Raw genomic sequence first — 21,967 nt, 5'->3', positions numbered from 1 at the left:
CTTCTCAGAACTCAACACTTGTGGCTTCTTTGCTCTGGGGTTGATCCCCATTCCATGTGCTCTTTAGAGCTGCACCATCTGGCAGATGGGGTCTCAAACCTGAAGATCAGATTGCTCGAACCACCCACCAGCTCCCTCTCTAGTCTGCAAAGCTGAGTGTCCTCAAATGGACACAGCTTCTCCACGTTGGAAAGGAAGTAGGGAGTCTTGGTTTTTAGGGACTTGGTTTTTAGACCTTACCCACTAGGCAACTTGAGGTGGCCCAGACACTGGCTGAGCTCTGGCGGCAGTGCTGATATCCGCAGCACTGTTCCCGAGTGTGCAGCTGAAGGATATGTTCCTTTCTACAACATCTGAGCCATGGTCCTTGTCTGGATCCTTTATTTCTCTCTGCCCCTCTGCCCAAGTTCAATTAATTGTCTCCTCTAGGTCCCTCCCTACAGCCTCTTCCTAGCACTCGCTGGACTTGGAGGAGGGGCAGCAGGAGTGCCCCGAAGCTGTGCTCACCTGTACGTCTAACCTACCCTGAGATGCCTGAGATCAGCTCTGCTGCCAATTGCTGCGAGGCTGGCGGGCTGGCGATGAGCCCTACTTGGTCCGGATCAGCGGGCGCAGGACCACCAGGGACTCCCCGGGCTACTTGGGTGGCTCCCACGCTATCTACAGTGATAATTGTCGCCACAGTCCTGGATGTCGTGGGAAACCTCCTTGTCATCCTCTCTGTGCTCAGGAACCACAAGCTGCTATATGCGGGTAAGTACCAGCTTCCTCGGGGCTGGGTTCCTTCTATGCCCTGCCACTGCTTCAAAGACTGAATCTTAGATCCTTTCCCATCCCACAAACACCCTGCCCTACCCCTTTCCTCTCGTCAGTGTCCTGGTCCCAAACTTTGGTTCTTTGAAGAATTTAGGGTGAAGTTTTGGTCCCCGGATGCGAAGCTATTCTGGAACTTGCCTCTACTCAGGGCACACCTGATACACTAGTGCCAATGTGAACTGAGCCAAGCTTTTCTTGTGCACTTGTTAAGGCAAGATGTGGGCAATGAAGGGAAGCATCCTGCTATCCATGGCATTTCAACTGTTACTGCGAGATGGGGTCTCTTTTGGCCATGGACGCTCCCCACCTGTGAGAGAGACCCCTTTCCCGGCCTGCCGAACTGATTTCATAAGTAGGCAATTAGAAAGTCCTTGCTGGAGTGGACTCTGCGTGGGTGCGAGCAATGAATGGATGAGCATTCTGTCAGGCACCGTGTCAAAGACTCATCACTGGGAGATACAATTCCAAGTAGGAGTGTTAGTTTAGACTCTAGTGGGCATGGCTTGCATCAACACTGGCTTTTCTGCATAAAGACAGAGAAATCGAGGGACTCACTTTGAGAACCATAACAAAGATTTGGCTATAACAGGCGACAATCCTGAAATCATTTTTTTCTTTCCTATATATTCCCAGTTCCCCCTTACTCTGCAGGACAACAAAACTAGAGGGAGGGGCGTGTGACTCAGCTCCTGACCGAGTACAGAGATGTGCTATCCAGTGACCTGAGGAGGAATCCCAAGGATCTACTGGCTATTTCTGGAATTCTTTTTTCTTCTTCCTTTTTTATATTTGTTTTTCTTAAAAGAAAGCAAACTATCTTTTATCATTATCCATACCCATCCAAGTACCCACTCCCTCCCCTCCTCCCATTCCCTCCACAAACCCTCCCACCTCACCCCATTCAATCCTCAGAGCAGGTAAGGCATTGCTTTGTGGAAGGTTCAAGGCCCTCCCTACTACATCTAGGTTGAGCAAGGTATCCATCCAAAGAGAATAGATTCCCAAAAAGCTAGTACATGCAGTAGGGATAAATCCTGGTGCCACTGACAGTGACCTCACAATCTGCCCCAGCCATGCAACTGTCAAACACATTCAGAGGGACTAGTTTTTCCTATGCTTGTTCCTTTCCAGTCTGGCTGGAGTTGGTGAGCTCCATTAGCTCATGTAAACTGTTTCAGTGGGTGAACCCCTCATGGTCTTGATTTCTTTGCTCATGTTCTCATTCCTTCCTGGAAATTTCTCTAGAGCCAGGTTTCTGCTAATCCTATAATGGCTCCCTCAATCAAGCTATCTCTTTCCTTGCTCTCATCTCTGTCCTTTCTCCTTCTCAACTATCCCATTCCCTCAAGTTCTTCTCATCCCTCCCATTCTCCCCTCCTCTTCTGCTCTAATGTCATTGTTTTTACCGCTGAGTTGTTCTCTAATGTGTAAATGTGCACATTTTCTTTATACATTCTTCGATTGAGGGACATCTATGTTGTTTCCAGGTTCTGGCTATTACAAACAATACTGCTATGTACATAGCTGAACAAATGCCTTTGTAGTATGATTGGGCATCTTTGGGGTATATGCCCAAAAGTGGTATTGCTGGATCCTGAGGTAGGTTGATTCCCAGTTTTCGGAGAAACCACCATATTGATTTCCAAAGTGGTTGTACAAGTTTGCATTCCCACCAGTAATGGATGAGTGTTCCCCCTTACTCCACATCCTCTCCACCACAAGCTATCATTGGTGTTTTTGATCTTAGCCATTCTGACAGGTTTAAGATGGTATCTCAGAGTTATTTTGATTTGCATTTCCCTGATGGCTAAGGATATTGAACATTTCCTGAAGTATCTTTTGACCATTTGAGATTCTTCAGTTGAGAATTTTCTGTTTAGTTCTGTATCCCATTTTTAATTGAGTTATTTAGAATTTTGGTGTCCAATTTCTTAAGTCTTTTATATATTTTGAAATCAGTCCTTTGTCTAATATGGGATTGGTAAAGATCTTTTCCCATTTCAGTAGGCTGCTTTTTTTTGTCTTATTGACTGTGTCTTTTGCTTTGCAGAAGCTTCCCAGATTCAGGAGGTCCCATTTGTTTATTTTTGCTCTCAGTGTCTGTGTTACTGGGGTTATATTTAGGAAGCGGTCTCCAGTGCCCAGCATTGAAGACTACTACCCACTTTCTCTTCTATCAGGTTCAGTGTGATCAGATTTTTATTGAGGTCTTTAATCCATCTGGACTTGAATTTTGTCCATTGGAATAGATATGGATCTATTTTCATTCTTCTACATGTTGGCATCCCTCCTGGCATGCTGGGTGCCAGTGAAGCCTCTATGTGCAGAGTCTCCCTGTTCAGTCCTTAGATTGTCTGTCATGAGAGACATGGTTGAGGAAGTAGCCATTGCTACTTCTTGCCTAAGGAAGATAAGAATCCCACTTCTTCATGCTACTTAGGACTGTCCCACTCTGTGCTCCCCAAAGTGCTCAGCAGCCAGGAGTAGAGAGCAGGTGAATTGTTGGTGCTTCGTTCTCTTCTCTACCTCCTGATGCCTGTGCTGCAGCCCAGCACAGAGAAACACACTAACGTGCTATCCACACACATTTATTCCTGCCATTGGCAACTTCTACAGTCATTCAATATAACCAGTGCTTTCTTTTTCTGCCTCTTCCTCCTCATCCTCCTCCTCTTCTCCTCCTCCTTCTTCTTTTTTGAGGTGGTAGGAATGGACCAAAGAATCGTATTTGTGCCATGATGCCCAGCCCTTCGTTGGCTCTGTTGGTGACACTCGTTTACGTAATGTAATATTCGCTTAAACTAAATGACCATGGTAAAGCGATATTTCAAAATGATCTGAAAACCTGCAATAATTTGAAAATTAGCCCCATCCACTCTTTATTTTTCATTTGTAAAGTGAAGAATTTACATTTACCTCAGGAACAACTTGTCTCGGACTTTGTACCCTAAATCTGTCAATACTGTGCCAGTTCGACAGAAGAAAGGAAAGGTTGGTCTGGGCTCACAGTGTGAGGGTGCAGTCCACCCCAGTGGGGATGGAAAGGCAGCAGGAGCATGAGACAGATGGTCTCACTATCTTCACAGTCGGGAAACAGGAAGAGGGGAATGCTGCTTCTCAGCTCAGGTTATTTTGTTGTTTGTTTTGTTGTATTCCTAGACAGGGTTTCTCTGTCTAACAGCCCTGGATGTCCTGGATCTTACTTTGTAGACAAGGCTGGCATCTTCGAACTCAGACATCTGCCTGCCTCTACATCCCGAGGACTGGGATTAAAGGTGTGTGCCCCCACCACCTGGCTCTGCTCAGATTTTTGTTTGTGTTCAGTCTAGGAATTAATCCACAGACTGGCTCTTCCCACATTTAAGGTGAGCCTTCCCACATGAATTAATGCTATCTGAAAACATCTATGTCCTGAAGACATGATCAGAGGTTTGTGTCCTAGATATTCTAGGTCTTGTCAAGTTGACAGTATCAATATCATAAACCTCATGAAATTTAGACTAAAACATATAAAGAACACTTATTTCCAATAACCAAAGTGCATGGCTCACCTGAGGTCCCAGCATGCTTCCCGGGGGACATGAGGACCTCTTACTGATGAGGCCAGCTACACAGTGACTCTCGTGCTCAGCTGTGGGACAAGCCCTTTAGACGGTGCTGCCAGTGAGTAGACACTGCCCTTTTGAAAGTATTTAGTCATTTGTCAGGCAGAAGGGCATCAGTGACTGAGCATTTCCTGGGAAAATACGAAGGGAGGACATTCTGAACGTAGGCCCACACACAAGGTCTGTTCCTAGCGCCCCGTGGTACCCAGGGCTCTCACCATCCCTTCTCCAGAGAGAGGGCTATCCTAGAAGGTGCGGGTAGGCTATCCTTCGCCACAAGTACTGTGCAGAGATGGTGGCCAGCCCCTGCCCCTTCCCTGTAAGGAAGCATAGATGCCTGAATAAGGTAGCTGGCCCTGGACAAAGGTGCTTTGAAGGCCTGGAAGGAAATGATTACTAGGCCTGAAATCCCTGGCCCCAAGAGAACAGAGAAAGAGGAAACCCTCTCCAGTAAGTACTTATAGTCTGCCACCGGGAAAATGGTGAGCCTGCACTCAGGAATATGTGACTTGATGACTGCTGTCTCTGTTGCTGAGCCAGCGAGCAGGATGCAGGGGCTTTTGATATTGGTCGGCTTAAGAACAGACTAGGCCACCTTGGCCTCCCTCCCCAACGCTTCTGAGATCACCAGCTTTACCTTCAGTTTCAGCTGTGAGCACCTCATTGTCTTGTCAGTTAGCAAAAGCGAACACCAGGCCTGTAATTTCGTCTTTAGCTGCACAAGGGAGAGAATTCTGTCCTCTCTAGTTCTTCTTAGGGAGTTCTCAGTTTCCTGGGAGGCACAGAGAGACTTTCCTGTCCAACTGCCATCATTCATTCCCAAAGCATTGCTAATTGCGTAGACACAATATCCTTTAGGACGTGGCAGACACTGAGTGTGGTTTCTGCAGCTCACAGTGTAGAATGTGTGTCACTGACGAGGTTAAAGTTAGGGAGCAAAAGTAGTCTCTGTGCTTGCGGAGTTGGCAATCATAAGGGAAGTTCCTTTCTTCTTTGTTGTCTTCCGCCATCAGGACTACTGCAGGCGAGGTATACAGCAGGCTGCAACCACTTATTTAAGGATGCCCAGTGAAGGTCCCAGCAGGATTAAATCATCTACCTTCACAGTGGCAGAAAACATCTCAGCCTGGCACACAGCCCTACAGCCCATGTCGTACCTCACAAGGATCCTATTGGCTCTTTCAACACAAATAACAACAAGACAAGAACAATACTCAGAATGATGGTTGGCATGTCCGTGATGGTTAACATTTTCAGCCTGGCAGAATCAAGGCGACAAGCATCTAGGCATGCCTGGGAGGGAGCTTCTTGACAGGATGATTAGGAAGACCCACCCTACCGGTGGGTGGCACAATTCTGTGGGCTGAACCACTGGACCAAATGAAAAGGAGAGCTGAACACCAGCATTCACCTCTTTTATCTTCCCAGCTGGGGATGGGATATGACCCTTTCCTTTCCCGCCATAATGGGCCTCAGAAGCATGAACTGCAGGGCTTCCTCCCTGGAATTGCTTTGGTTGGGATTTTTTTTTTTACTTTATATATATATATATATTTTTTATTGAGAAAAGGAGAAAAAAAAACAAGTTTCCACCTCCTCCCAGCCTCCCATTTCCCTCCCCCTCCTCCCCCCCTACGCCCCCTCCTCCCACCCTTCTCCCCCTCCCCCCACTCCTTTCCCCCTCCCTCTCCAGTCCAAAGAGCAGTCAGGGTTTTCTGCCCTGTGGTAAGACCTAGGACCTCCCACCTCCGTCCATATCTAGGAAGGTGAACATCCAAACTGGCTGGGCTCCCACAAAGCCATCACATTACGTAGGATCAAACCCCCGTGCCATTGTCCTTTGCGTCTCATCAGCCCTCATAGTTCGCCATGTTCAGAGAGTCCAGTTTTATCCCATGCTTTTTCAGTCACAGTCCAGCTGGTCTTGGTGAGCTCTCAATAGATCAGCTCCACTGTCTCAGTGGGTGGGTGCATCCCTCGTGGTCCCGACTTCTTTGCTCATGTTCTCCCTCCTTCTGCTCCTCATTGGGACTTTGGGAGCTCAGTCCAGTGCTCCAGTGTGGGTCTCTGTCTCTATCTCCATCCATCACCAGATGAAGGTTCTATGATGATATGCAAGATATTCGTCAGTATTGCTCAAGGATAGGGTCATTTCAGGTTCCCTATTCTCAACTGCCCAAGGAACTAACTGGGGACCTCAGCTTGGGCACCTGGGAGCCCCTCTAGGGTCAGGTCTCTTGCCAACCCTAAAGTGGTTCCCTTAACTAAGAATTGTGGTTCCTTGCTCCCCTGTCCAACCTTCCTTTATCCCAATCCTCCTGCTTTCCCAAGGCCCGACCTCCTTCCCTTCTAACTTTTCTCTCCCCATCTCCCCTTACCCCCAACCCACCCCACCCCAAGATCCCAATTTTCTCCCCGGCAATTTTGTCTACTTCCCTTAGCCAAGAGGATAACTATATGTTTTTCCTTGGGTTCCCCTTCTTACTTAGCTTCTTTAGATTCACCTATTGTAGACTCCGTGACCCTTATTTATGGTTAGAAACCAATTATGAGTGAGTACATCCCATGTTCATCTTTTTGGGTCTGGGATACCTCACTCAGGATAGTGTTTTCTATTTCCATCCATTTGCATGCAAAATTCGAGAAGTCATTGTTTTTTACCGCTGAGTAGTACTCTAATGTGTAGATATTCCATACTTTCTTCATCCATTCTTCCATTGAAGGGCATCTAGGTTGTTTCCAGGTTCTGGCTATTACAAATAATACTGCTATGAACATAGTTGAACAAATGCTTTTGTCATATGATAGGGCATTTATTGGGTATATTCCCAAGAGTGGTATTGCTGGGTCCAGGGGTGGGTTGATCCCGAATTTCCTAAGAAACCGAAACACTGACTTCCATAGTGGTTGCACAAGATTGCATTCCCACCAGCAATGGATGAGGGTACCCCTTCCTCCACAACCTCTCCAGCAAAGGTTATCGTTGGTGTTTTTGACTTTAGCCATTCTCACAGGTGTAAGATGATCTCTCAAAGTTGTTTTGATTTGCATTTCCCTGATTGCTAAGGAAGTTGAGCATGACCTTAAGTGTCTTTTGGCCATTTGAACTTCTTCTGTTGAGAATTCTCTGTTCAGATCAGTGCCCCATTTTTTAATTGGGTTAATTAGCATTTTAAAGTCTAGTTTCTTGAGTTCTCTATATATTTTGGAGATCAGACCTTTGTCTGTTGCGGGGTTGGTGAAGATCTTCTCCCAGTCAGTGGGTTGCCTTTGTGTCTTAGTGACAGTGTCCTTTGCTTTGCAGAAGCTTCTCAGTTTTAGTAGGTCCCATTTATTCAATGTTGCTCTTAATGTCTGTGCTTCTGGGGTTATACATAGGAAGGGATCTCCTGTGCCCATCTGTTGTAGGGTATTTCCCACTTTCTCTTCTATCCTTTTCAGTGTGTTCGGGCTGATATTGAGGTCTTTAATCCATTTGGACTTGAGTTTTGTGCACGGTGAAAGATGTGGGTCTATTTTCATTCTTCTACAGGTTGACATCCAGTTGTGCCAGCACCATTTGTTGAAGATGCTTTCTTTCTTCCATTGTATACTTTTAGCTCCTTTATCAAAAATGAGGTGTTCATAGGTTTGTGGGTTAAAATCTGGGTCTTCTATACGATTCCATTGGTCGACTTCTCTGTTTTTATGCCAGTACCACACTGTTTTCATTACTGTAGCTCTGTAATAGAGTTTGAAGTCAGGGATGGTAATGCCTCCAGAAGATCCTTTATTGTATAGGATTGTTTTGGCTATCCTGGGTTTTTTGTTTTTCCATATAAAGTTGATTATTGTCCTCTCCAGATCTGTGAAGAATTTTGATGGGATCTTGATGGGGATTGCATTGAATCTATAAATTGCCTTAGGTAGAATTGCCATTTTTACTATGTTGATCCTCCCAATCCAAGAGCAAGGTAGATCCATCCATTTTTTGGTATCCTCTTCAATTTCTTTCTTCAATGCCTTAAAGTTCTTATCAAATAGATCTTTCACTTCCTTGGTTAGATTTACCCCAAGATATCTAATGCTGTTTGTGGCTATCGTGAATGGTGAAGCTTCTCTGATTTCCCTCTCTGCTTCCCTATCCTTTGTGTATAAGAGGGCGACTGATTTTTTGGAGTTGATCTTGTATCCTGCCACATTACTAAAGCTGTTTATCAGCTGTAAAAGTTCTTTGGTGGAGTTTTGGGGGTCGCTTAAGTACACTATCATATCATCTGCGAATAACGAAAGTTTAACTTCTTCCTTTCCAATTCGAATCCCCTTGATCCCATTATGTTGTCTTATTGCTATTGCTAGAACTTCAAGTACTATATTGAAGAGGTATGGAGAGAGTGGACATCCTTGTCGTGTTCCTGAGTTAAGCGGGATGGCTTTGAGTTTCTCTCCGTTTAATTTGATGTTAGCTGTCGGCTTGCTGTATATAGCTTTTATTATATTTAGGTATGACCCTTGTATCCCTAATCTCTCCAAGACTTTTAACATAAATGGATGTTGAATTTTGTCGAATGCTTTTTCAGCATCTAATGAGATGATCATATGGTTATTTTCCTTCAGTTTATTTATATGCTGGATTACATTGATAGATTTGCGTATGTTGAACCAGCCCTGCATCTCAGGAATGAAGCCTACTTGATCATAATGGATAATTTTCCTAATATGTTCTTGGATTTGGTTTGCCAGTATTTTGTTGAGGATTTTTGCGTCGATGTTCATGAGTGAGATTGGCCTGTAATTCTCTTTCCTGGTTGAGTCTTTGTGTGGTTTTGGTATCAGAGTAACTGTAGCTTCATAAAAGGAATTAGGTAATGACCCTCTGTTTTTATATTGTGGAATACATTAAGGAGTATGGGTATTAGCTCTTCTTGGAAGTTCTGGTAGAATTCCGCATTGAAACCATCTGGTCCTGGGCTTTTTTTGGTAGGGAGGTTTTTGATAACAGCTTCTAATTCTTCGTGACCAACAGGTCTGTTTAGATTGTTCACCTGGTCCTGGTGTAACTTTGGTATATGGTATTTATCTAAAAAAGTGTCCATTTCTTTTACATTTTCCAGTTTTGTGTTATACAGGCTTTTGTAATATGATCTGATGATTCTCTGAATTTCCTCTGTGTCTGTGGTTATGTCCCCCTTTTCATTTCTGATCTTATTAATTTGCGTATTCTCTCTCTGTCGTTTGATTAGTTTGGATAGGGGTTTATCAATCTTGTTGATTTTCTCCAGGAACCAGCTTTTTGTTTCATTGATTCTTTGGATTGTTTTCTGTGTTTCTATTTTGTTGATTTCAGCCCTCAGTTTGATTATTTCCAATCTTCTACTCCTCCTAGGTGAGTCTGCTTCTTTTTTTTCTAGAGCTTTCAGGTGGGCTGTTAAGTCTTCAATATGTGCTTTCTCTGTTTTCTTTAAGTGGGCACTTAGTGCGATGAACTTTCCTCTTAGCACTGCTTTCATAGTGTCCCATCAGTTCGAATATGTTGTTTCTTTATTTTCATTGAATTCAAGGAAGACTTTAATTACTTTCTTTATTTCTTCCTTAATCCAGGTATGGTTCAGAAGTTGACTGTTCAGTTTCCATGAGTTTGTAGGCTTTCTGGGGGTAGCATTGTTGTTGAATTCTAACTTTAATCCATGGTGATCTGATAAGACACAGGTGGTTACTAATATTTTTTTGTAACTGTGTAAGTTAGCTTTGTTACCGAGTATGTGGTCAATTTTCGAGAAGGTTCCATGAGCTGCAGAGAAGAAGGTATATTCTTTCCTCTTCGGGTGGAATAATCTATAGATGTCTGTTAAGTCCATTTGCTTCATTACCTCCATTAATTCTCTAATTTCTCTGTTAGGTTTCTGTTTGATTGACCTGTCCATTGGTGAGAGAGGAGTGTTGAAGTCTCCTACTATTAGTGTGTGTGGTTTGATGGCTGCCTTGAGTTTTAGTAATGTTTCTTTTACATACGTGGGCGCTTTTATATTCGGGGCATAGATATTCAGGATTGAGACTTCATCCTGATGAATTGTTCCTGTTATGAGTATAAAATGTCCCTCTCCATCTCTTCTGATTGATTTAAGTTTGAAGTCAACTTTGTTAGAAATTAGTATGGCCACACCTGCTTGTTTCTTAGGACCATTTGCTTGATAAGCCTTTTCCCAGCCCTTTACTCTGAGTAGGTGCCTGTCTTTGTGGTTGAGGTGTGTTTCTTGTAGACAGCAGAACGTTGGATCCTGTTTTCGTATCCAATCCCTTAGCCTGTGCCTTTTTATAGGTGAGTTGAGCCCACTGACATTAAGTGATATTAATGACCAGTGGTTGTTAACTCCGGTCACTTTTTTAGTAGTAAGGTTTGTGTGTTTCCCTTCTTTGAGTTGCGCTGGTGAAAGGTCTCTAGATGACTGAGTTATTGTGGGCATTGTTGGACTCCTTGGTTAGTGATTTTCCTTCTATAATTTTCTGTAAGGCTGGATTTGTGGCTACGTATTGTTTAAATTTGTTTTTATCCTGGAAAATTTTGTTTTCTCCATTTATAGTGAACGAAAGCTTGGCTGGATATAGTAGTCTGGGCTTGCATCCATGATCTCTTAGTTTTTGCAGTACATCTATCCAGGACCTTCTGGCTTTCATGGTTTCCATAGAGAAGTCAGGTGTAAGTCTGATAGGTTTACCTTTATAAGTAACTTGGCCTTTTTCCTTTACGGCTCTTAATATTCTTTCTTTATTCTGTGTATTTTGTGTTTTGATTATTATATGGCGAGGGGATGTTTTTTTTTGATCCAGCCTATTTGGTGTTCTGTATGCTTCTTGAACCTTCATAGGTACCTCTTTCTTCAGGTTGGGAAAGTTTTCTTCTATAATTTTATTAAGTATATTTTCTGTACCGTTGAGCTGCACTTCTTCTCCTTCTTCTACTCCAATTATTCTTAGGTTTGGTCTTTTTATTGTGTCCCAAATTTCCTGAATGTTTTGTGATGAGAATTTGTTGGTTTTGCTGTTTTCTTTGATCAGTGTGTTTATTTTTCTATGGTATCTTCAGTGTCTGATATTCTCTCTTCTATCTCTTGTAATCTGTTGTTAGTACTTGTCTCTGTCGTTCCTGTTCGTTTACCCAGATTTTCCATCTCCTTTCTTCCCTCGGTTTGTGCTTTCTTCATTGCTTCTATTTCATTCTTCATGTCTTGAACCGCTTCCCTAACCTGTTTGATTGCTTTTTCTTGTTTCTCTTGGTTTTCTTGCATGTCTTTGAGCGATTTATTCATTTCCTCTACCTTTTTGTTTGTAATCTCTAATTGTTTATGGCAGTTTTTCACCTCCTGTTTAAGGTCCTCTATTATTTTCATATAGTTCACTTTTGAGTCGATTTCTTCTATTTCTTCAGGAGTAGGGTGTACAATTCTTCTTATTTCGGGATCCCTGGTTTCTGGTGGTGTCATGTTGCCTTTCAGACTGTTGGAGGAATTCTTGTATTGGCGCCTTCCCATCTCTTCCTTCAAATGGAGCCAGGAGAGGCCTGGTCTCTTGGTCCAGACTTTGCTGTGATTGACTCTCAGGGTATATCTCTTCAGTGTAGAAGCAGGAACCGTTCCCATCCAGATGGGATTCCTCCGCAACCGTCCTGATGGGATTCCTCAGCAACTAAACAGGGCCGCTGGTAGCCCAATGATCCAGGGCCAACAGGATGAATGGAGCAGGGGGGGGGGGTGGTATCCAGGAGCGCGCAGGAAGCCTGGCGCTGGAGCTGGAGGTGCCCGGCTCCCTTACAGGGGACCCTGAGGCCTGCCCGGCTGGCAGGCACTCACCACTCTGGGTGGGTCGCCTTAGTTTAGGAGCTTAAGACTGTAGTTGAGCACTGGTCCTAGCATACAGCGGGGCAGGGTTGGGGAGGGGTGCTGGGGGTGCTGGGTCGTGCGAAAGAAAGACAGCCCTGCAGAAGGAGCTGGGGGAGGGGGTTTGTGCTCTCTTCCGGGACAGTCCGCCCCTGGGTAGCACACACTCACCCGTCCTGATGGGATTCCTCAGCAACTAAACAGGGCCGCTGGTAGCCCAATGATCCAGGGCCAACAGGATGAATGGAGCAGGGGGGGGGTGGTAGGTGGTATCCAGGAGCGAGCAGGAAGCCTGGCGCCGGAGCTGAAGGTGCCCGGCTCCCTTACAGGGGACCCTGAGGCCTGCCGGGCTGGCAGGCACTCACCGCTCTGGGTGGGTCGCCTTAGTTTAGGAGCTTAAGACTGTAGTTAAGCACTGGTCCTAGCATACAGCAGGACAGGGTTGGGGAGGGGTGCTGGGTCGTGCGAAAGCAGGATTTTTTTTTATCATTGCAACAGAAAGGTAACTAAAGCAGTAACTAGAAATTTCTCATGGCTCAGAAATCCTCATCTGAGAAAGAGACAGAAAGGGAAGAAGGCGAGCAGGAGGGGAGAAGTGAGAGAAAAGACTCAAAACTACATGCTATTGTTCAGTGAAAACCTACATATGGTGACCCAATAACCATATACAAAATATGCATCAATAAAAATAAGGAAGGGGGGTTGGAGAATAAACATTTTATTCTACAATACCTCACCTGAGGGATATTCCCGTCTAAGTATTTCTCCATCTCTGTTTCTGAAGATAAAGCTATTTGAGAGAACAAGCACCAGGCTATCATTTTATTCACCTGCAGAGAGCAAAATTCACCTAGCTAGTGTCTTGACTGATGTCCTCACTGCCAAGTTCAGTGTCCTGTTTCTGTTCTTCACTTGCGATGAATATCAGTTCTCACAGCCTTGCCTTTACCCCACTTCCTCTTCTCCCCTGGTTTCCTGTCTTCTGGTTCTTCTCCCTCCTTCTCTGTTATAGATTTACATAACCAGCACCTACTTCTTCATCTGGGAGATAGAAATTGTCCAGTTAAACATACAGGGTTATTACAGGAAGTACTAAGTGCACAGCATTGAATCTGGTAGAACATCCATGTCCTTTGTTACTATTGCATTCACTGAAGCGACGAGAGGACACTCATCCAGTTCCCAGATGGTCTCTGCGGATGGTGTGGAAGAACGTTTGCTGATGCCACATCAGTGTCTTTTCAAGCACACACTTCTTACACTCGTAAATACATCTCCCTTTAAGATTTTGAAACGTTATCCTTGGAATTTTCCTGTACATGTTTAATGTTTTTAACTAAGGCAAGAACAATTTTATCTCTGCCTTTCTACGAATCATCCTAACACCCTGAGGGTTTTTCATACATAATAGGACTTTGGAAGAAAACAGTTTCTGCCCTCCAGGATTTGAGGATCTAATTAGATTACCATAAATGTATCCATTGCTTCAGTACTTGTAAGGAAACCAAGTTTTTAACAAATTATCTGCTCAATCTTTTCAAAATCGCTTATACCCAAAATGTCACTAGAATGTCTCGCATAATTCGTGTGGACATTAATATTGCTTATGGCCTTCATCGTAAGATCTGTTTGAGGTGCAATGCCATTCTTGGAGGAGAGCAATCTGGTTGAAGGGTTTGGGGGAGCTGTTCAGCCTGACCAACCCCATCGTTGTCTGACTTGGGACTCTCTCCGGCTCGTTGCTCTGGCCCGGACTTCCCCGAGCCACGCTTCTGTGTTGACGCAGCACGCCATGTCTTTCCTGGGTACGGGAGAGCACAGATGTGCTGCACAGTAAATAAAGGCTGGAGGCCGGCTCTGATCTGGAGGAGGTTAGTCCTCTGGGCAAGCAAGGGTCAGCTGTGGCTTTCTCCCTGTAGATGCTTTCGTTGGTTGGCTGTCTTCTCTGTGAGGGAACAGACGTGCTTGGGTTGCTCACCACCGTTCCCATGCTCCTGGAACAGTCAGAACCACTCTGAGGAGATTTTCGGGGTGCTTGCTGAATAAATGACTGACTCAAGTAAATATTGACGGGAAAGTCAATGTCCAAAGTTGTTTTGAAGACAAGTAAACTCTTCAGAGTTCAGAAGGCAAACAAAGAGGGGTGGCTGGGGTAGCTTGGTCTTTCAGAGTTCTGTCTGATGAGGACTAGACAGTGTAGCCCCGCCTACCTCCTCAGAAACAGACTTCCCAGAAAGGAGACAGGATAGGAAAATCCTGTGTGGGAGATGTGAATAATGGAGGCATTCCACTTCAGAGAGCACAGCCCTGTAGTGGCGGCCCCTTCCACTGCTACAGCTTGTCTGACAGAGACAGGCCGGATGAGTCACCGCAAGACTCTTGTATGAATGTTCATTACAAGCCATTACACACAATGCGGAACAGAGCTACACACTGGCTGATTGATTTCTCACCTGGCTGGGGGAGACATCGGTGCAGCAGGGATCTCCTCCCGAATCTCATCCAGAGAGACCCCAGCATCTCAGCTCCTCACAGATGGCGGGCAACATGATGTCGGTAGTCACCTAATTGGGATTCCTGCCAAGACACTAGAAGACAGTCGGGCTGCAGGGCAGATGACTCCCCAGCAGGGCTGGCGGACCTCAGCCTTTCCGAACAGTCGGCTTAATAGGGGAGAGTAATTGAATCACTTTCCACGTGGAGCTGATGTGTTCCGCTCGCTGTTTACAGGCTGCGTGTAGCCTCTGGGGCATTATTAGGGGAGAAGCCGCATTAACACAGCAGTGCCTGCCTTAGCTTTCCAGAGAAACAGCTGGCGGAGCTGGCACCGCTTCCAGCTTTGGACTCTTTATGTCGCGTTTGTACATTCCAAGAGCCTGTGTTCTGTCCATCCAGAAACCGTCAGGACCTGCAGCAACCAACCCTCCTGTGTTGGTGAAAGGAAATGTCCTTTACAAAAACACCACCGTGAAGATGGGGAGGGGGTCTCCAGTAGGAGGAGCCATAGGTGAAGAAGTCACAGAGAAAGTTCAATAATTGCCCCAAACGCCTGTGACCAGCAATGGGCAGAACTAAGTGTTCCTCAGATTGCTCCAGCCCCCAACACCTTGTCCAAACACCAAAAAGAGCCTTGAGATCAACACTGAGACAGTACCTACCCTCACTGGGTTGAAGGCAGGAAACTTGGGAAGCAGTCTGTGTCTTGCATCAGCTGCTGCTTTTCTAGTTGCTGTGACGAGACACCTGACAAGGGCGACCTTACTCAGTAACTGTTTGGGCCTATAGCTCATCATGGTGGGGAAGGCCTGTGGCAGGACGGCCATCTTGGATCCCACGCTGGCTCTAGATACTGGTGTAGCCCTGAGGTCCTAAGAATTCCCATAGCATGATGGGACTTACTTTCTCTCCGTTCTGAGCTGGGCTGACCTGGAGCATTTGAGATTAAAATAAGCACTTCCGCAGGTCCTATCCAAGGTACTCTATACCACACGGCCTTCCGATAAGGTGAGCATGTGTGTTGGGACCAGGGCAGGCTGGAGCTAGCCCTTTCCCCACCTGTGTTTTAACACATGGAGGTGGAGTGTGCTTCATGTGTAGGTCTGACACATGAACTTCTCTCATTGTCTCGAAGCCTCCCATTTCCTAGACCTCAGCTCGTCGTCTCCCTTCCCCGATGCTCCAGACCCTCAGGTGGACTGAGGAAGGCAGGAGTAGGCACAGTTGTAGAATGAGGACAGATCTGAGGCACCTGCATTCTGGTTCCTTGTAAGTGCCTCCTATGAACTGGTCCTGCCTTCCCACTTGAGCTGTCTGTCTGACAAGAGGCATTTTGTCACATGGCCAGACAACGGTAAAGGCTGTGTCCTGTGTGTGTGGTGCCACTGAGAAACACTTCCCATGGACAACCTGTGGTCTTCTGAGAACACAGCAAACGCTCTGAAAATACAAGGCTGGTGGAGGAAATGGTGCGGGAAGGGAACTCCTCATGCCCTGAGCTTCACTTTGGAACCCTCCAGAGTCCTGGTGCTTTCCTCGGTGCCCTTATGTTATCAGTGAAACTGGATGAGCGAAGGCTACTCTTCAAGGGTGAACAGTGTCCTCCTGGAACTCAAGCTACGTTCCTGAGTGGCTGTGTGGCTTCCTGAGGCTCTGGCTGGCTGAGCTGACGACACTGCCAAGGGCTCCGTTCAGAGGAGAAAGCTGAGTCAGCCCCGCCTGATGCCTAACCACTCAGATGGGGCCTCAGCCAGGGTCCTCAAGGCCAGGGCTGGCAGGCGGTTGACAGTCCATGTCAGATTTGGTGGCCCTACTTCAACCAAGGTCTGTCCTGATGGCCGATGCACCTGTACCATGGAAAGCCATGCAAACACCCAAGATTGAGGGCCATGTTAGTGTCTCAGGGCAATATTGCTGCTGGGACAGTGGTGACATCCAGACCCAGCTGCTGCTAAGGACTTTGTTGGGGTCCACGGTTGTAGGACCATAGCTGGGGTCTGTGCTGAAGTCAGGGTGCTACATTGCCACCAAAGGTCTCACTGAAGCCCAGGGTTAGGGCCACAATCTGAGGCCTTGGTGTCCAATCCTTCTACCCAGAGCCAGGATGTCATCCGGGCTCAAACTGCTGCTGAGGGCCATGTTTGGGTCCGTGGTGCAGCTACAGCTGGGGTCTGTATAGATGTCTGTAACCTGTGTCACCTCAGGAGCCTAAGAAACCACGTGAGATAAAATCAGAGAGCCATACTGAGTTGGCCCCACCCTTCGCTGGCCCTGGGACAGCTGGCCTTGCCTCTCACTGGACTCTACAGCCAGAGAGGTGGCCTGTGCACACTAGAGAGATGGTTCTCACCCTCACCACAGGCCATGTAGTGGCCTGATCCTGAGCACATGCATGGGGGGTTGACTCCACCCCCTTGCCCAAGGTGTGTATGGGGAAGAAGGGACCCAGATTGACCAGCTTGGCTACCACCCATGTCCAGAGCTAGGCCTTGGGTCGGCCAGCCCTAGCACGTATCCCATCTAGGACCTGCTGGAGCTGATAAAGGACTGGTCCTGTGGAACAGTATCCACAAGATCACCATGACTCGGCAGTCACAGGACATCCCAGAGGAATTCCAGAGAGGATCCAGTGATGCTGGTGTACCAGAGACCAGAGGCCTTGAGCCAGACCAGTGACTCATGAACACTTCACAGTAAAACTGATGGGACAAAGAGCTACACTATACGGCACACTGACACCTCCAATGCCCCAGGATGAATGAAGATGGTTGGAGAAATATGAAAAAGGGGGAAGCAAAGAGATTTTTCTGTTGTTGTGGGGTTTGGTTTGGTTTGGTTTCAGGTATTTTGTTGTTTTGCTTTTGTTTGCTTGCTTGCTTACTTTGGTTTATTTCCTTTGTGGGGAGTACAGCAGGGATGAGTGGAGAAGATGGGGGAACCAGGAGATGAACGGAATTGGGGTGTATGATGTGAAACTCCTGAAGAGTCAATGAAGACGTTAAATAAAAAGTAAACAAATAGATAAGCAGAGGAGAAAGCTCGGAAAGTCAGGGAAGGTGCGGGCTAAGTAGGAATCACCACCGCCACTTCCTCCAGGACTATGGGGCAAGAGGACAGCAGTCAGGTCTGTGTGTCTTAGTTAGGTGTCTTTTGCTGTAATAAAACTCCATGACCAAAAGCAACTTGGGGAGGAGAGGGTTTATTTCCACTCCCATGTACTGATTACAGTTCTCCTTGAAGGGAACTCAAAACAGCAGCTCAAGGTGGGACACTAGAGGCAGGAACTGTGGAGGCATACTGCTTGCTTCAATGGCTTGCTCCCTATGGCTTGCTCAGCCAGCTTCCTCATGCAACCCCAGCATTGGCACTGCCCATAATAGAGGGGGCCCTCACACATCACTCAGGAATCAAGGAAATGCCCCACAAACTTGCCTAGAGGCCAGTGTTAGTGAGGCATTTTCTCAGTTAAGATTTCCTCTACCCAGATATGTCTAAGTGTCTGTCAAGTTGACAAAACCCATCCAGGACACCATGCCTGTCCTGGAAGCAGTTACTTGAGAGCACCCACTACACTGGACATTGGTCTCCTTCTCACACCTACCACAAAGTCGGATAATTATTAATGCATTGCGGGTTACCAAAGGGAGCCCATAAGAACTTGGGTAGGCAAGCACAGATGCAATTTGAGTCCTTGGCTGTCTCTAAATGCCGTTTGCTTTCCACTCCCAGTGCTAATGAAAGTAGTTCAGAGAAGTATAAAATGTTAGGTGCATAGCTGTTCTCTCTCTCTCTCTCTCTCTCTCTCTCTCTCTCTCTCTCTGTGTGTGTGTGTGTGTGTGTGTGTGTGTGTGTGTGTGTGTGGTTTCTGTGTGGATGCACAAGCATTTATGGGTAAAGAAATCAGGGTTATTATCCTTGTATTCTCAGGTGCCATGCACCTTATATTTCAAACAGGATCTCTTAGCAATGTGGAGCTCATGGTTAGGCTGGACTGGCTAGTCATCAAGCCCCAGAGATCTATCTGCCTTTCTTTCCCTGGAATTATAAGAATTATCACTCTGCCTGGCTTTTTTTTTCTTTTTAAGATATGGGTTCTGGGATCCAAACTCAGGTCTTATGCATAAGCTTCAAGCATTTTGCTCACCAGGCTATCTCCTCCCACCCCAAAAAATAATGAACAGGAATTGTGAGGCCTCTACTAATGGCTAATCTGTGCTTTCTCCTTCAGGTAACTTGTTTGTGGTGAGTCTAGCCTTGGCTGACCTTATGATAGCCTTGTACCCTTTCCCACTGATCCTCGTGGCTATTGTTCGTGACAGTTGGGTTCTTGGAGAAGCCCACTGCAAAGCCAGTGCCTTCGTGATAGGCCTGAGCGTCATTGGCTCCGTCTTCAGCATCACAGCCATTGCCATTAACCGCTACTGGCGCCTGTGTCACAGTGCAACTTACCACCGGGTCTGCAGCCACTGGCGTGCCCTCCTCTACGTCAGCCTCGTCTGGCTCCTCACTCTGCTGGCCTTGGTGCCCAGTTTCTCGGTGGGGAACCTAGACTATGACCCACGCATCTATTCCTGCACCTTTAACCAGACGGTCAGCAGTCGGTACACAGCAGCTGTGGTGGCCGTCCATTTCCTCCTTCCAATAGCTGTGGTATCCTTCTGCTACCTGCGAATCTGGGTTCTGGTGCTCCGAACCCGAAGGAAGGCCAAGGCTGAAAGTCAGCCACGTCAGAAACCTGGTGACTTGCGCAGTTTCCTAACCATGTTCGCTGTGTTTGTGGTTTTTGCCATTTGCTGGGCCCCCCTCAACTTCATCGGCCTTGCAGTGGCCATCAACCCAGAGGTGATGGCTCCCCAGGTTCCAGAGGGGCTCTTTGTCGCCAGTTACTTCCTAGCTTACTTCAACAGCTGCCTTAATGCCATTGTCTATGGGCTCCTGAACCAGAACTTCCGCTCAGAATACAAGCGGCTCCTCTCAGCGCTCTGGAACATTGGGTGCTGTTTCCATATCGCTTCCAAATGCTGCCTTGCTAAGGAGCCACAGAGCCCAGCACCATCTTCTTCCAGGGCTCCCATGCCTGTCCAGGAGGGTGGTCTCTAGCCTGCATCAATTGCATGGACCTAACAGCAAAGCTTTGCAATGAGGGGAGGGAAAATACTGTCACAGTGCTATGCAACAACATGCTCACACCACAGCCCACAATGAGGAAGTCTGTCAGGGAGCAGACACACCACCACAGATTGTGCACTGGATTCCAAAGGGCTGGGGTAGAAGTCAAGTTCTATCCACGAAATGTCGTTTTCCCTGCCACCTTGACCTGTTACTGATCTCTCCCCTTCTTTGAAGGGCTAGAGGATCTCTTGATTACCTAGGCCGAAAGAGAAAACTCTGTAGCATTAAAAGTAGGTGATTTTCAGGGACCCAGGAAAAAGGCAGGTGCAGAGAACCCCCCATAAACTTCTCCTGCATATTACAAATGTAGCACAGCACATACTGTATCCATATCCACTACACATATATACACCAAATCGTATCACACACAGAGACATCAGACACACACCATGCACGCTCACACGCCATGTGCATACGTACCAGACGCATGCATACCAAGCACAACCATATACCACACATATATACAACAAACATAGCACCACACATGTACACGCTGCATACATATACACCAGACACACACCATACTCACATACATACAAAACATACAACACATGCATACACAGCACACACATGCACACCATGGTGTCTTCTTCAGATGTTAATTGGGTGTGCTTGGTGAGTGTGGTACAGCAGAACAGGGTGCCTGCCCTCTGGGAGGGCAGTCTGTGGACAGACTGGTATCAGTACAAGTTGGAGGTTGTTTCCTGTCTATAGTCACTGTGGCAAATGCTTGATATACTATTGGTGCGGGAGAATTGTCTATATTCTGTCAATTATGTTTTAAATAAACGCTGATTGGTCAGTAGCCAGGCAGGACAACCAGACAGGAAGTAGAGGTGGGACAATGAGAAAAGGAGAATTCTGGGAAGGAGGAAGTTCATTCCTCCCGAGTCCTGCCCAGACCACCAAAGAAGTAGGATGTGACCTGCCCCACTGAAAAAGGTACTAAGCCATGTGGTTAACATAGATAAGAATAATGGGCTAATATAAGCTACAAGAGCTAATAAGAAGCCTGAGCTAATGGACCAATCAGTTTATAATATTATGGAGACCTCTGTGTGAATTTCTTTGGGACTTGCTGGCCACAGGAACTAGGCAGGACAGAAACCCCAATGAGCAGGCCCTCATGTTACATATTATCGTATTTAACTCTTTCAAAATCTTTGGAAATAGACACTATCATGTGTTTGCAGAGTAAGAAACTGAAACTCAAAGAACTTAACTGATTGGGTGAGTCTAAAAAAGTCCTAAGTTCAAAGGTAGGTGTGGAGCCAGGCCTGTTAGCCCCCCACTCTGCCCTTGCAGAATTGGGAACAAGTAGCAGATATGCATTGAGCTAGGTTAAGTACCTTATATGCATGTGGTCCACAGGGCTTTCCTGGAGGCAGAACAAGGGGACGCTGGTGTGCTGCTGGCTCAGCATGATACCACATCTTTACCTTTCCTGCAGTGGGAAAAATCCAGGCTGACTGAGCACTTAGTCACCTAGTTACCTGGGCATTCCTTAAAAATATGAATTCCATGGAACCCGCCAACGCTTCAGTTATGGAAATCTGATCTGATATCAGAGATCCACTAGGGGAGTGATTAGGGATATGAGTGGCACCTTTAAACTGAGGGTGAATATTCCCACTTAGGGAACTCCACAGTTCACACCTCTGTCTGAGAGAGCCATCCAATGCCAGAGTCCTGGCGCTCAATGCACTATAGCTGGGTGGAAGTCAAAGTTTACCTGCTTAGGCAGATGTGACTCCGTCCTCTCAGCAGACACCAAAAAAGTTTCCTGTGACCCCAACTTTGAAAAAGAAGGAGTCAGCACTTGCTTGTCAACAGGGTGACACTACCCCTCCAATCATCCCTATCTCCTAGGGCTAAATGTGTGTGTACATATTCAGTAAATACAGGCAGAAGGATAACAATCTCCCTTCATTTTCTCAGCCTAACAATGTCGCTGGTCCTCCAGGTCCTTGCATGCAAGTCTAATAACCAGGACTTTTTCTTGTGTCCTTAGGTTTTCAGGATGAA

General features: G+C 46.4%; 1 protein-coding gene across 1 annotated transcript; it reads left to right on the top strand.

The window, feature by feature from the left end:
* Positions 1 to 530: 530 nt before the first annotated feature.
* Mtnr1b (melatonin receptor 1B) lies at positions 531 to 19,870 on the top strand. The gene is made up of 2 exons (XM_041656719.1): positions 531 to 753; positions 18,999 to 19,870. Exons 1-2 carry the CDS (start codon positions 531 to 533, stop codon positions 19,868 to 19,870), a joined length of 1,095 nt encoding a protein of 364 aa, XP_041512653.1.
* Positions 19,871 to 21,967: the final 2,097 nt, after the last annotated feature.

The sequence above is a fragment of the Microtus oregoni genome, unplaced genomic scaffold (genome assembly GCF_018167655.1).
Source record: "Microtus oregoni isolate MIOR12 unplaced genomic scaffold, Mior012 000008F_ref0000371, whole genome shotgun sequence".
NCBI classification, from domain to species: domain Eukaryota; kingdom Metazoa; phylum Chordata; class Mammalia; order Rodentia; family Cricetidae; genus Microtus; species Microtus oregoni.
Note: the sequence above shows the minus strand (reverse complement) of the source record. Positions and strands in the feature narration are given on the sequence as shown.